This window comes from Rhipicephalus sanguineus, chromosome 1 (genome assembly GCF_013339695.2).
Source record: "Rhipicephalus sanguineus isolate Rsan-2018 chromosome 1, BIME_Rsan_1.4, whole genome shotgun sequence".
In the NCBI taxonomy this organism is placed as follows: Eukaryota; Metazoa; Arthropoda; class Arachnida; order Ixodida; family Ixodidae; genus Rhipicephalus; species Rhipicephalus sanguineus.
This window is the reverse complement of record NC_051176.1, coordinates 228,776,308-228,788,759: the sequence shown is the minus strand read 5'-3', so window position 1 is coordinate 228,788,759 and position 12,452 is coordinate 228,776,308. Positions and strand designations below refer to the sequence as shown.

The 12,452-nt window shown below is 41.1% G+C and overlaps 1 protein-coding gene across 2 annotated transcripts in view; it reads left to right on the top strand.

The window, feature by feature from the left end:
* Nucleotides 1-3,144: 3,144 nt before the first annotated feature.
* Nucleotides 3,145-12,452, top strand: part of LOC119373679 (tyrosine-protein phosphatase non-receptor type 1) — a 68,868-nt gene continuing 59,560 nt past the window's right edge. For both annotated transcript variants that reach the window (XM_037643753.2, XM_037643745.2), the window contains exons 1-4: nt 3,145-3,380; nt 3,928-4,024; nt 8,355-8,455; nt 11,054-11,152. In XM_037643753.2, coding sequence (XP_037499681.1) covers nt 3,315-3,380; nt 3,928-4,024; nt 8,355-8,455; nt 11,054-11,152 — 363 coding nt within the window. In that variant the 5' untranslated portion in view covers nt 3,145-3,314. The remainder of the gene's footprint in view (nt 3,381-3,927; nt 4,025-8,354; nt 8,456-11,053; nt 11,153-12,452) is intronic.

The window sequence follows — 12,452 nt, the reverse complement described above, 5'->3', positions numbered from 1 at the left end:
TCATTTAATTTAGTACCTACAGTCTCTGAAGACTTTTAGAGTTTCATATTGAAACAATACAATTGTTGACACTTGGCATTGCTTAACCCTACGTTTTAATCTTCAACTGGAAGAAAAAGTAAGTTGATGCTAAGGAACGTTTAGTAAAAAATTGCCATAAGGGAATGTGAAGTGTAGCGACAAAGTATTTATTCTTGGTCGTTCCTATCGCACTTTTCGCATTTTCACCACTGGCCTACGTATTTCCACAATGGTGCTGGTTTATAGGTGAGATCATAGCTAGCATTGTGACGTGACCACACTCTTCAGACGCAGTTCAATGACACCTCGTTGATACAATCCCACTTAATACGTTCTTTGGCATAATGCGTTTTTTTTTTCTGTTCCCGGCCGACGCCCATAAAGTTAATGCATTTTCGTATGGCTAATATGATCGTATTTCAGCGTGGGCTTGGATAATACAATCGCGAACACGTGAGAAAACCTCGTGTGGTTTCAATTTTTAATTCTTCAATGCACTGTCCATGACATCATAGCAGATATTGCTGCTGAAGATGTGATGTGATGACTCGCAACGAAGAGGCGGGAGGTTGCACCAGCAATCATCAGCCAGTAACTAGTGACTATGCACTCGAAGCTTTAGACGTGTATCATAGCCTTGTCACAGGTGAGGAGCTCAGTCATGAAACTGCTACTCGTTTCTACAAGTTCCAAAAAAGCTGCCTGCGAGACTTCCAAAAACTAAACGTTTAGCACAAAGTGACGGACTGTGTTAAAGGTCTTTAATAAAAGTGAGTTTTGTGCAAAGTATGTACTGTTTGTGATCTTTTGGGCCCTGTTTTGGATAATGCAATTTTCGGATAATATGTTTTTATTTTTAATGCCCGTAGAATCGTATCAATGAGATTCCGCTGTATTTTTCAATTTCTCTTATGCAGCACTGGTAACACAACCAAACACCTAAAACACTCCTGTATTCTTCCGACGGATGCTGGCAGATATAAAAAAATGAGCCAGCGCAGAAGAAGCTGCTACCAGGCACACATGTACTGGCTGTTTACCGCATGTTTTATTTCTCGACGCGAATGGTGTCCGTTGATAATTGTTGATGTATATAGCGGAAGCCAGCCTCTACCTGTATATTTAACTATGTATGCCGTTAAGCAAACTCTCGAAATTAAAAAAAAATAATTAAGAGTAGAAAAAATATTCAATAAATGTATCTAAACAGAGGCTACAGAAATTTGCTGCAGTGAGAAACAAACAAACAAAAAAAAGAAAACGGGCACCTCTGAAGGGCGAGACGCTGATAGCGATGGAAGGGTTAGACAATTACACAATTAAGTCTTAGAATAATAGGACGTAGAAACTGCGTTAAACATTCGCTAATAATTGTACAATTAACGAAGGTGTCGCGGCGTGCAGGGAAGCAACAGATTGCACTAGGTGACCGCGAATGCTGCAGCTTGTTGACTAATGCAGGCATGGGTTAGCGAACTCTGCGTTACCTTTCACTTTTATTTCTTTAGTAAAAGGATCGTCAACTTAAAGAAATTGTCTGCTAGCGGGCGGCCGGACGGAAAGGGTGCGGTGGCGAAGTGGTGTTTGTAACTAAATCAGTAAACATCAAAAATGTTCTAAAGGATGGATTTGTTAGTCTCGGTTGCATTGGGTAGTACACTGTTATATATATATGAAAACGAGGAGTTGCCAAGGGAGTTTTCGGTTGAAGAACTCTGGGTTGTACCAGTGTAATCTTCTTGGGAGATGCGTAACCAAACGAGTAACGAGACTTCAACGTTTGCAGGATTCTCAGTTTGAACAGATTAGATACGCACCAGTCCCATTCAAACTGCGCTTCCTGCCACTTTAAATGCAGTTTGTCGGAGCAAAGAGTGCCTTCTTTCTATATTGGGTGGAAATACATCGCCAATGTTGTTTTTTGCGGTACAAGTACGCAGTGATGGAAGTGACATTTTGCTTTTTGGAGCAGATTCTGGAGCAGAAAAAATGGTGCTTAGGAGCAGCCATAAGTGTTTTCGAAGCAGAAAAAATGCTAGTTTGGAGCAGCCATTGGTGTTTTCGGAGCAGATGGCAAAATATTCCGAACGACTCCTGGAGTCTAAAGCATCATTTAAGCATTTCATAAATATTAATATTTATTATTAAAAATATTGCACATACAATACGATCATTGAATACTAAGTATGATGAGCTACATATGTTTAACATACAAGTACCTGTGGCAGAAATGATATAAAAGCGATAAGGCTGAGCACCAAATGATAAAAGTATCCATGATCACATGTAACTATCCCCAAAGCAGCAGTTTATAATCGGTACACGATCAAAGCAATATGTTATTTTCATATTTCACCATAAAAGCCAGCATTGAAAATTAAAAAAAATACAGCTAAATGAGCTATACGCTTAAAATGCCAGTTCATGTGGAATAAATGAGGTCGAAGCTGATAAAACAAGTAAATGTAATCAGTCACACATCAGAATTGTCACAGCAGAAGGTTGTAATCAGTATGATATCGAACGGATCTCGCATACATTTCATAAAAACAGTCTACTTGTCAGGTACAAATATACAGCTAAGGTATATATAGTGCCAGTACTTGTGGCATTGTCAATATTCTAGTATGCAGCTAATACACAAGCTGCATACTAGCGTACTTATTTAGGCTCGCTGGATGGTCGCACGGTTCAAGTTTACTGTTTTCAGTTTCTCAACGCCATTTCGGAGCAGGTTCGGAGCAGCATTTCTCGTTTGGAGTAGTTTGGAGCTATTGGATCAGCAATTCCATCATTGCGCGGTACGCTACTCTCTCGGCTCGACCTCACACAACCTCAAAAGAGCACATGGGTTTGATGGGGTGAGTCGCCGGTCTCCTCATCCTCACACAGATAGAGAAGCACTGGAAGTGTAATTGGTGTAATGGCGGATGGTGTAGCAGACGACGTCAATGAAGCGGCGACGAAGGAGACCAAATGACCAGCCATTGTTCAGACGTGACGTAAATTATAAATAATTGTACCTCTTTTTAAAACTGAATACATTCGACTGTGCTAGTTTCTACTTACGAGTGGCGCTACTGGCATGCTACTGGCGCTACGCGGTGGAAAAAAAAGTAAGAAAACAAAACAAGAGCGTGCTCTCATGCGGTGCTTGCATGGCGATGTTCGGTGTCCCTTGAGAGCAGCGAGGCTCGCAGCCTGCACGTTTGTAGGTGTTATCTTCAATGATGATCATTGTGTGCAGGGATGTCTTGATTGCCGTGTGTCGCAGGTAACGTGCCTGAAAACTTATGTTCAGGATGGAACAGGAGTTTCAAGAAATAGACTCTAAAAACTCTTGGAATTCAGTCTACCAGGTAAGTTTACCGCCGAACAAGTGACCCGCTGTCGTAATTCGTTATTGCCGCTGTTGTGATGTAGCGCAGTTTCTCCTTTGCGGAAGGACACCATCCAGTTTCTAAGTAACATTTTCGGGGAGCTGTTTCACTAATCGGGAGTTCTTTTTCCCTAGTGTTGGATCGAATTTTGGAAAGTCGTTAGGCCTACAGTTTAACAATGTAACGTTTGTAACCCACGCACGTTCGAAGCGAGGACCGCTGGTAACGTTAAAAAGTGCTGTCTTACATGCCTTGTTATGTAAATTTCTTTTTTTTTTTCAATGAAACTATGGCTCTACAATTTTTGGGTACTAAGAGAAAAAGTTGCCCTTGTTGGAGAAAACTCTTGGAAACCATCAGTCGGTGCGCAGCTGTCTCGGGATTGAGTAGTCGCGACGCCAGTAGTCGTGTTTTTCTGGCTGCGTCGCTTCTCAGGTTGCAGGTCGATGTTTTCAAAATTTTCGGAAGCCTTTCCGGTCTTCTGTTTTGCCGCCTGTGCATCATATTGTTTTCTTTGATGTTGCAGAAGATCAGACACAAGTCCAACAGCTATGACTACACGTGCAAAGACGCACGGCGAATGGATAACAAGAGCTTAAATCGGTACCGAGATGTAAATCCATGTGAGTAAGATGTCTAACCACATATTATCTTGGCGTTCGAAACTGAACTTTTGCCTGACCGCTGTGGGTTTCCGAAGCTTGTTAATCTTACCGTTAGTTCCTGCTCAATTAATTTGAACAGTTAAAAAGCGTGTTACATTGGGACGAAGCATGGGACAGACAAGGAGGTAGGGATGGCTGAGACTTGTCTTGGCGAGCATTATGATATAAACTCACCAATAAACTCACACCATCGTGTACTTATTGTGTGCACTCTGGCACCTGCATGCGAATACTGTATTTTCTGTGCTACACACGATGCACATGTTTGGGAAATACACACAAGTTGGCAACCTTGCTATTTTATATGGCTGGACGCGCGCAGTTTGAAAGCTACATGGTATCGCATGCATGGCACACCTAATTTGCTTTGTGGAAGGAGGCCTTCATGAACAAGATAGGACTTCGTGCTGACGGAACCTCTGGTAAACCTGGGTGACATTGCCCAAACCAATTTTGTAGTGACGTTTGTTCTTCATATCCAGAATTTATGTGAATTGAATAACTACGTAAGGGTGACAATGTGGAAGCGAAACAGTAAAACAAATATAGGAGGCTGTATTAAATGTGTGATGAAATGTACAGTGACAGTTACATTTCACTTTGCATGTTCTACATGAGGTTAGTCATTGTTTCTTGTTATATGATTGCACGAATTGTATAGTTTGAGGAAACCCCGTATGATAGGATAATACAGTAATGTAAGAAAAAATGGGCAAAAAGTGTTCCGGGAAGTATAAGATGTTTTGGCTTCCATATGCAAGCTTAAATATCTTATACTCGTACCTTTTTGGTCAGTGTAATGCTCTTTTGATATGACTAGTTCCACTGTGATTGGTCATAAACAGGTTTTTCCTTATAAATTGTGATAAGGGATTGTTTGTAACTGAGCAGCTTATTTAGTTGAAATTTACCGTGAGGTAATTACAGTCTGTAAGGTCTATTTGCTCATTAAGGGACTTTTTTTTCAGTGGCAGTGCTTTCTTTCTGAGAAACACATTGGGTTTCCTTTGTAGCTTTGTGTTACAGACGGATGACAATAGAGTAATATTTACATCATATTTTCACTGTTGTAGTGCAAGGATTTGGATATTTATATTTGCAGTTATAACAGATTTATGGTAATGCACTCTATGCTATCAATTCAGCATATGAAACATCTTTCTCCTATTAGAAACTTTTTTCAACACTATCAGAGGCATGTTTCATTTTCAGTGCATCTGGAAATGTCCGATATGTGTTATCCGAACTTGATCCACATCATGGGGTTATTTTATTGTACTGTGCAGCAGTGTCCTGTTTCAATCATCTCTGATTATTGCAGTGGAAATTTACTTGGGCAATGATAGAAATTGCATGTATGACAGGGCTAGTGGTCATAAATTACCTGCAGCACTTTTGACATTTCTGTAGATAGAATCTTACATGTTCAAAGGCATGCGCTGCCTGCATATGTGCCACTGTGCGAGGATATCAGATCCCAGGCCAGGGATATTGCAGCTGAAGTCAGGCTGTTTCATAGCAGCAAAAATTGGGACTGTATTTTGTAATAATTTTATTTTTCATTCCTTTTGTTTGTAACTTGGGCTATGATTTTTTAGTGATGCCTTTTCAGATAATGTTTCTTTTTGTGCTTCGCTAGTAGTAAGAGTGGCGTTTGTTCTGCGTTTTCAGTGTGATTGGCTAGCTGTGAACAGTGGAGGATAAGAAATGACATTTTCAATACAAGTCACTTCGGAAAGAGAATGGCATTTGTTTTAATTGTAAAGGGGGGCGGGTAAAGGGATATGCTAGAGGTTGAAAGGGCCAAATGGGTTTTTAAATACGCCACTTTTCTGCTATAGTTGAAAGGGAACCATGAGAACTATTTGACTTCAAACTGTTGTCTTGGAAAGTGGAGAAAAAAAAGTAGTTGCAATTCTTGATTTTACTGTGTACGGTGCTGGCAACAGATTATCAGAAGTAATGGTGGTGGGAAGCAGCTGAAAGTGAGTGTGACTTCAGCAGTAACAAGATTGATTGGAGCAATCCATTCAATCACAACCGCAGAAAATGTAGGCAACATTAGTAGTTAGCTGCAGTAAGTGAAGCTTTTTTTTTCTTGTTTGGCAATATCATAGATGCACATATAATTGTATCAGTGTATGTTACTACAACCTAATTTTTCTGCCCTGTAGAGGTATCCTTGTAAGCACACTCCATGCTAAGAAGCAGCATTCTGTTTGGTATATGCTTTGGAATTGCTGCATTAAAGGGTGTTATAATTTTGTTTGTTTCATATTGGGGGGGGGGGGGGGTGATTGTCTCTTCATGCCATGATTACCGATTTGGCAGCTATCTGATTAAGCAAAGTAAGACAAACATCTTGTCACTACATCATGAACAGTACAGGTTTACTGCAGAGTGCCAGTATATTCTCCAGAGTAATTTCCTATAACTTCCTGTCACAAATATAAATGGCATTTAAATTGCAACGTCATGCTTACTTTTCCAATATGAAGTATGATAATTTCTTATGCATTATGTCTAATTGCACATTCTGATTGGTTGTCAGTTTCTTTGAAAGAACCGATGTGCCTACTGATACGTTTAAAGGACGGTGACATGGCCAACTATCGCTGTTAGTGCGGTGTATTAAAAGCTCATCATGACAAATAATGGCACTGAGAGAAAAAAAAGGAATAGGTATTGATGGGGGGACAGATGGGAATTATAAGTATATTGACACAGAAAAGAGTGCTATAAAATTTGGAGGAAGTGTTGACAACCCGTATTCAGAGATAATGGTGGACTTTAGGTTGGATTGGATTGGAAAAACTTTATTTACGTTAAACAAAACTTTCTTAGACGGACATGCCGGTTAGAGCAATGGCATTAACTTTGGTTGCCTGCCCAAAGGCACAGCTTAAAGAAACACCAGTTTTCTGAACTCCAGCTAGATATAACTTTGTTAGATGGAACCTTAATCGAAACTACCATGAACTTCATTGGCGTATGGAACAGGAAAGACCCAATAAACGTCGTTCGTGATATGGTGATGCTATAAATAATTCACAAAATCAATCCATCATGTGGTTGCGGCAAAATTAAATGCAAATAAAAGATGTCCAAGGTGCAACGGTGCATCCATCATGAGACTTAGCTAGGCAAGTAATGATTCATGAGGAGGAAGAGAGAATAGGATGTTGTAGTCAGGCTATCGCTGCTGCTTTGTTTATTTACTCTGCCAAGAACAAGAACCCTTTTTGTTATCTGTTCTAAGGAGGTAGTTAAGAAAATTACAAGTTATCTGTAGATTATCTGTAAACTTGTTGGTGACAACTACGGTGCTATTGATGAAAATATAAATATTACTTTTCCAGTGTATGTTACTTTTTTTGGATGAAATGGCAAGAGAACCAGTTGAAAGCCTGCAGTGCTATTTTGAATGGGAGCAATATGAAGAATTGGGAATTCTTTTCCACGTGAGCAAAACCTTGTGCAAAAGAAGATGCAAGGCTAGAAGAAGCATGCAGCAAAGTGTTCTTCTGTTTTTTTTCACCACAATAGTGGGGAAAATGGGGTGTATGCTGCTAAAGAACTGGAAACGGAGTGTACCGTAAAATGCCAAGCAAGCGCCCCCCTCCCTTTTTCAGGAGATTTGAAATAAGCGCAAATGGCCGAGCAAGCCCCCCCCCCCCCCTCGCCGTTCTCCCCTGCGGCCCATTTTTTTTTCGAGACGAGCATAGTTTGTTTAAACTTGCGTCAGTTCACCCTCATTGACATTCTCAAGAAAAGAAATGGACTGTAACATTATCGGTGCAATTGTTCCTGTTCGACCCTATAAATGTTGTAGCTTCAAGAAATTTTTAGCGGCTCTCCTGCCGCCACCTTGAATTTCGGTCCGGGACCGAGCAAGCGCCCCCCCACCAAATCTGGTCGGATTATCCTTCACCGTAGGGGGGCGCTTGCTTGGCATTTTACGGTATGCTGCTAGAGGTGCCCTCCTTGACTTTGGACATGCCTTGGCATGCCCCATCTATGAGGAGATCCACTGTTTTCTCCCAGAAAGTGTAAAATGCATTAGATGTAAAGCTCTACTTTAAAAAAAATTTATTCTTTATTCTTTTCAGGAATAGCTAGATGAGGGCCCCTTATATCAAATAAAAAGTTTCGATGAAGGGTTGCCTTGATTTCTTCTTCTTTTTACCCCGTCGCCCTTCTTTTTGGCTTTGATTTTGCAAGTTATATATGTTTATCAAAATTTACGCAACAAGTAATTGGGCTGAACTTGTGCTTATGCTTTTTTTAGATGACCACAGCAGAGTGATCTTAAAACGAGGCGACAAGGATTATATTAACGCCAGTCTGGTTAAAGTGAAGGCAGCTAATCGCACCTACATTTTAACTCAGGTGAGTTTATTGTATTTCCACTTGTTGAGCCATTGTAAAATTTCCATGCAACAGTTCTTAAGGAGTTTTTGGCAAAAGCAATGTTGCTTTTAGGTGTGTATGTTGGGAATGTTGTTGTACTACTTTTATTTTCATGCTTTTAGAGCGCAGCTCTTAGGCGGCTGTTCCTGCATTGAGTGGCATCACCGTCGCTCAAAGTGGGTGGGAACATTACGAGAAGAAAAAAAAAAGGAGCAACAAATTTCAAGTTTCGTATAAATAGGTACATTTGTACACCCTTAAAAAAATCTAAAAAAAAAAAAATGTGCCATGGGGCCAATGTCACCTGGGTGTATTCAATCCAGCTTTAATTACAATAATGAAAAAATTGCATGTTGCCAGCATGCAACGTGGTGTCACCTGTTAGCTAGACATCAAAGCACTTTCGAGGCTCATGGTAGTGCTCACGCCTAATAGTGTGGAATGAAACAACCTATCTAATAACAACAAAACAGCAGCAATACTTTGTTTCTTCCATGGAATGGCTAAAAGCACAGGCTGATTTTACCATTTTTTACTGTCGCTGCTGAGAGCAAGTGCAGCGAACTGGTTCAGATTGATGCGAAAGCCTCGATTGCTGCCATGTTGTTGCACAATCATGTGGTGACTGGTGAAAGCTGCCCCCATGGACTGCTGGATGACAATGTTTTCTAGTTGGCTAGGAATGGGCAACATGATAAGTCACAGTGACGGATTGCTCTATCTGACAGCAAAACCTGTCACTTGTTGCTGTCACTCCAAAATCGTGTGCATGTGGTTGTGCCTTAACTGTGCAACTGCAATTCCTCTTCGTGGGAAACCTTGCAAAGACAATAAAATTTTAAATTCAGTAATCCATGCATCATGTGAGCACATAGCAGTACTTAGGTTTAGCCAGAAGTTAGAAAGACTATCCGTTAATAGGGACTTTTAGCTTGTACGCATACTTCTTTACGTTACCGGATGCCGGATGGAATCTGCGCATGTGCGAACCTTTATGGAACGTAAATGTTTACGGAACGTAAACTAATCGCCGGATAGGCTTTACGTTTACGGCCCAATCTCGCAAATCCACCTTCGTTCGTGACTACTCGCAACATCCGCTTTGAGGAGGCTCCAGACGCCGAGTCAAAATAAGCCGAACTCGTGCGAGCGCCACTTATGATTATTACTGATGCTAGAGCGACCTAGAATACCGAATCCGTAAACGTGGGAGGCCTAAGGCCCCTGACAGGCTTGATAGGTGGCGCCATCTAGTGGGGCCAAGATGAACCAGGCAAGCACAAAATTGTTATTGCAGAAACATCGGGCAATCTACTTCCAGTGTAAATGCCCTACAGCGGCATAATTATAAATGAGTTGCCTTTTTAATAATTTTTTTCCCTCAAAAACAAAGCTAAAACAAACGTGTCCATGACTATGGTTGCACGAACCGTCACAAGGTGTCGACACCATCGTCTGGCAATCCGGTATTGCTACACCCCTTTGCGGTATACCGGGATACTGCTCACGCTAAAAACCTCTTATGATTTTGCTGCAGTGGTAATTCAATATTATCTAAATTAAATGTAGTTTTAAGTGTAGTTATCATCACCATTTAGTGGTTTGCGCAAACGTAAAGGTATACGTTTACATACATACGTAAACGCTTACGTATGGCGAGCTAAAACATGCTAAAACATGCGTTCCGGTAACACTGTAAATGCAATCCGTTATTCCGGTAACACGGTAACGTTAAAAAGTATACGTACAAGTTAAAGTCCCTAATATCGGGACAACTTTATGCAGTTCTTTAGCTCTGAACAAAGTAATGTAGTTGCTGTGTGAGTCTGTGAAGAACATATGAGTAAAATATTATTGATTATAAATGCAGTTGTTAGCTAAATTTTCATTTCTGCTTAGAAGGCTATCTACCTTTTCCTTCAATTTCGAAACACCCGTGCCACGTTTTGCTTTCTTTGTGCAAGCAAACACGGTTGATACTGCATAAGTTCCTTTAGATTTTGTGGCTGGGCAATGCCTCCAGCTGAAGCAAGGATAGTTCACTAATTAGATGTTGGCGCCACTTGTCGGTGTTGGAACAATCCCCAATGCTAGACTCCAAGATGGCCAGTGGGATGAAGGGTCATGCCACATAATCCCAAGATCACACTGATGCAACGTTTGGCATGGTGATGGGGCAAGACATAGTGGGCATAGTTCAGTGTGGTACACAGCTTTGCAGTATTAATGATGGAAATAAGAGGAAGGCTGCAATGGCATGGCAGCTGCATCATTTGGTTTCCAATAACTGTTCATGCGAGGTGAATGTTTATGAAGAGATGCCTTTTCATGTTCACCAGGGGTGCTATTGTAGAGCGATTGTATTACTTTTTTTGTCCCTCTTGCTGCCATTAGCAGTTCGCCATTGGTAAAAAAATTTCCGGGCTGCACCTTTTGGTCAATGGCAAATGGCTAATGACGGCAAAGCACATTAAAAAAGGAATAGCATCGCCCCAGATTTATTCCACATCTTTATAAGAGATCTTGCAGGGGTTCTCTGAATATTCGAATGCTTGCTTGCTTCCTTCCTTGTTACAGGGACCTTTACCGACAACTACAAGCCATTTTTGGCTCATGGTCTGGGAGCAACAGACTAAGGCCATTTTAATGCTTAATCGTATCATCGAGAAAAACACTGTAAGTAGAACAGGCTGTGGGCTTATCTTTTTCTCCCCCTAAGGCAGGGGTCTCGAACACGCGACCTGCAAACCTTTTGCTAGCAGCTTGGCCTGCACATTTCCTTAATAGGTGTGTTCATGAGCTACACAGACGTGACTGGTCTCAAGCATCCTTTTCGTGAGGCATCCCATCCAGTCGCCATGTGTTAACGTAACCGTAGAACAAAAACTCTACATTTCAGAAATGTCGTCCAGATTGCAGTCATTCTGAAGATCAATAGCGATATTTTTCGCAAAACCTGACACTGAATCCCCTTCAAAACTGACCCATATAGCAGATATGAAAAAGGCTGTCTTTCAAATGGCAACAGTAACTGACATTTTGCTCAAAGTGTGTGGCACTCCTTTCCAGGTTTTCTATGAGTACAGTGCCATTGCAGGCAAGCGGATGCTTGCTTATAACAATTTTTTCTACAATCAATTGCTTTCCTGCATAAACAAGATCATTTTCTTAATGCGGTGCAACTTTTATGCATATACCTCAAAATTCAACATTTTTGAGGCCTGATAATGCTGAAAACAAGTCACTTTTATACAGTGCACTGTTATATGACATTCTTTTTATGAGACGATGTTCCTAGCACAACAGCTCTTGAGGTACACATAACTCAAGATGAGACAGATAAATTATGCTGAGATTACAAGGCTTCACTGTTTTTTGTTTTTTTTTCATAATTTTCATATTGTCCAGTAATAGTCTTGACTTCAGCCAAGAAATTATTTGTGATCTCTGTCACGGGCATTTATGGAGCACAAGGCTTTGACGCTTCATCCATCAAGGGTTATGAAAGCATGTACCAGACATGAATGACAGGCAGACGCAACCGAAACGGAATCAAAAAACCCTGGGCGCCTCCGAAGTGCCTAGCAGTTCTCGCATGTGGCAGAGTGCACCTTCAGTAGTGAGCGGCGACTGCTTCGCGACCACTGTGGTTGCTCCGAAACATGTCTGGCGGCGAGGTGCAGTCATTACCCTCAACAGTTCTAGAAACACTACTAGATCCATTCCTCGCTCTCTAAGAAGCAGTAATTTGCATAATTTGAGCTCCCAACAGCACCGGCACAACCTTGGCTGGCAGGGCTGAGCATGGAAGTCGATGTAAAAGTAAAGACAAGCAGAATGACTTTATTAGTGAAAAAGAAAAAAAAATGATGTAGGCCATGTATAATGGCGGATATCCCTTTTACGAGAAAGTTAACTCTGTCCATTAAAAATTTAGCTTCATAGCGCGCGCGCGCGCGCGCACACACACACACAA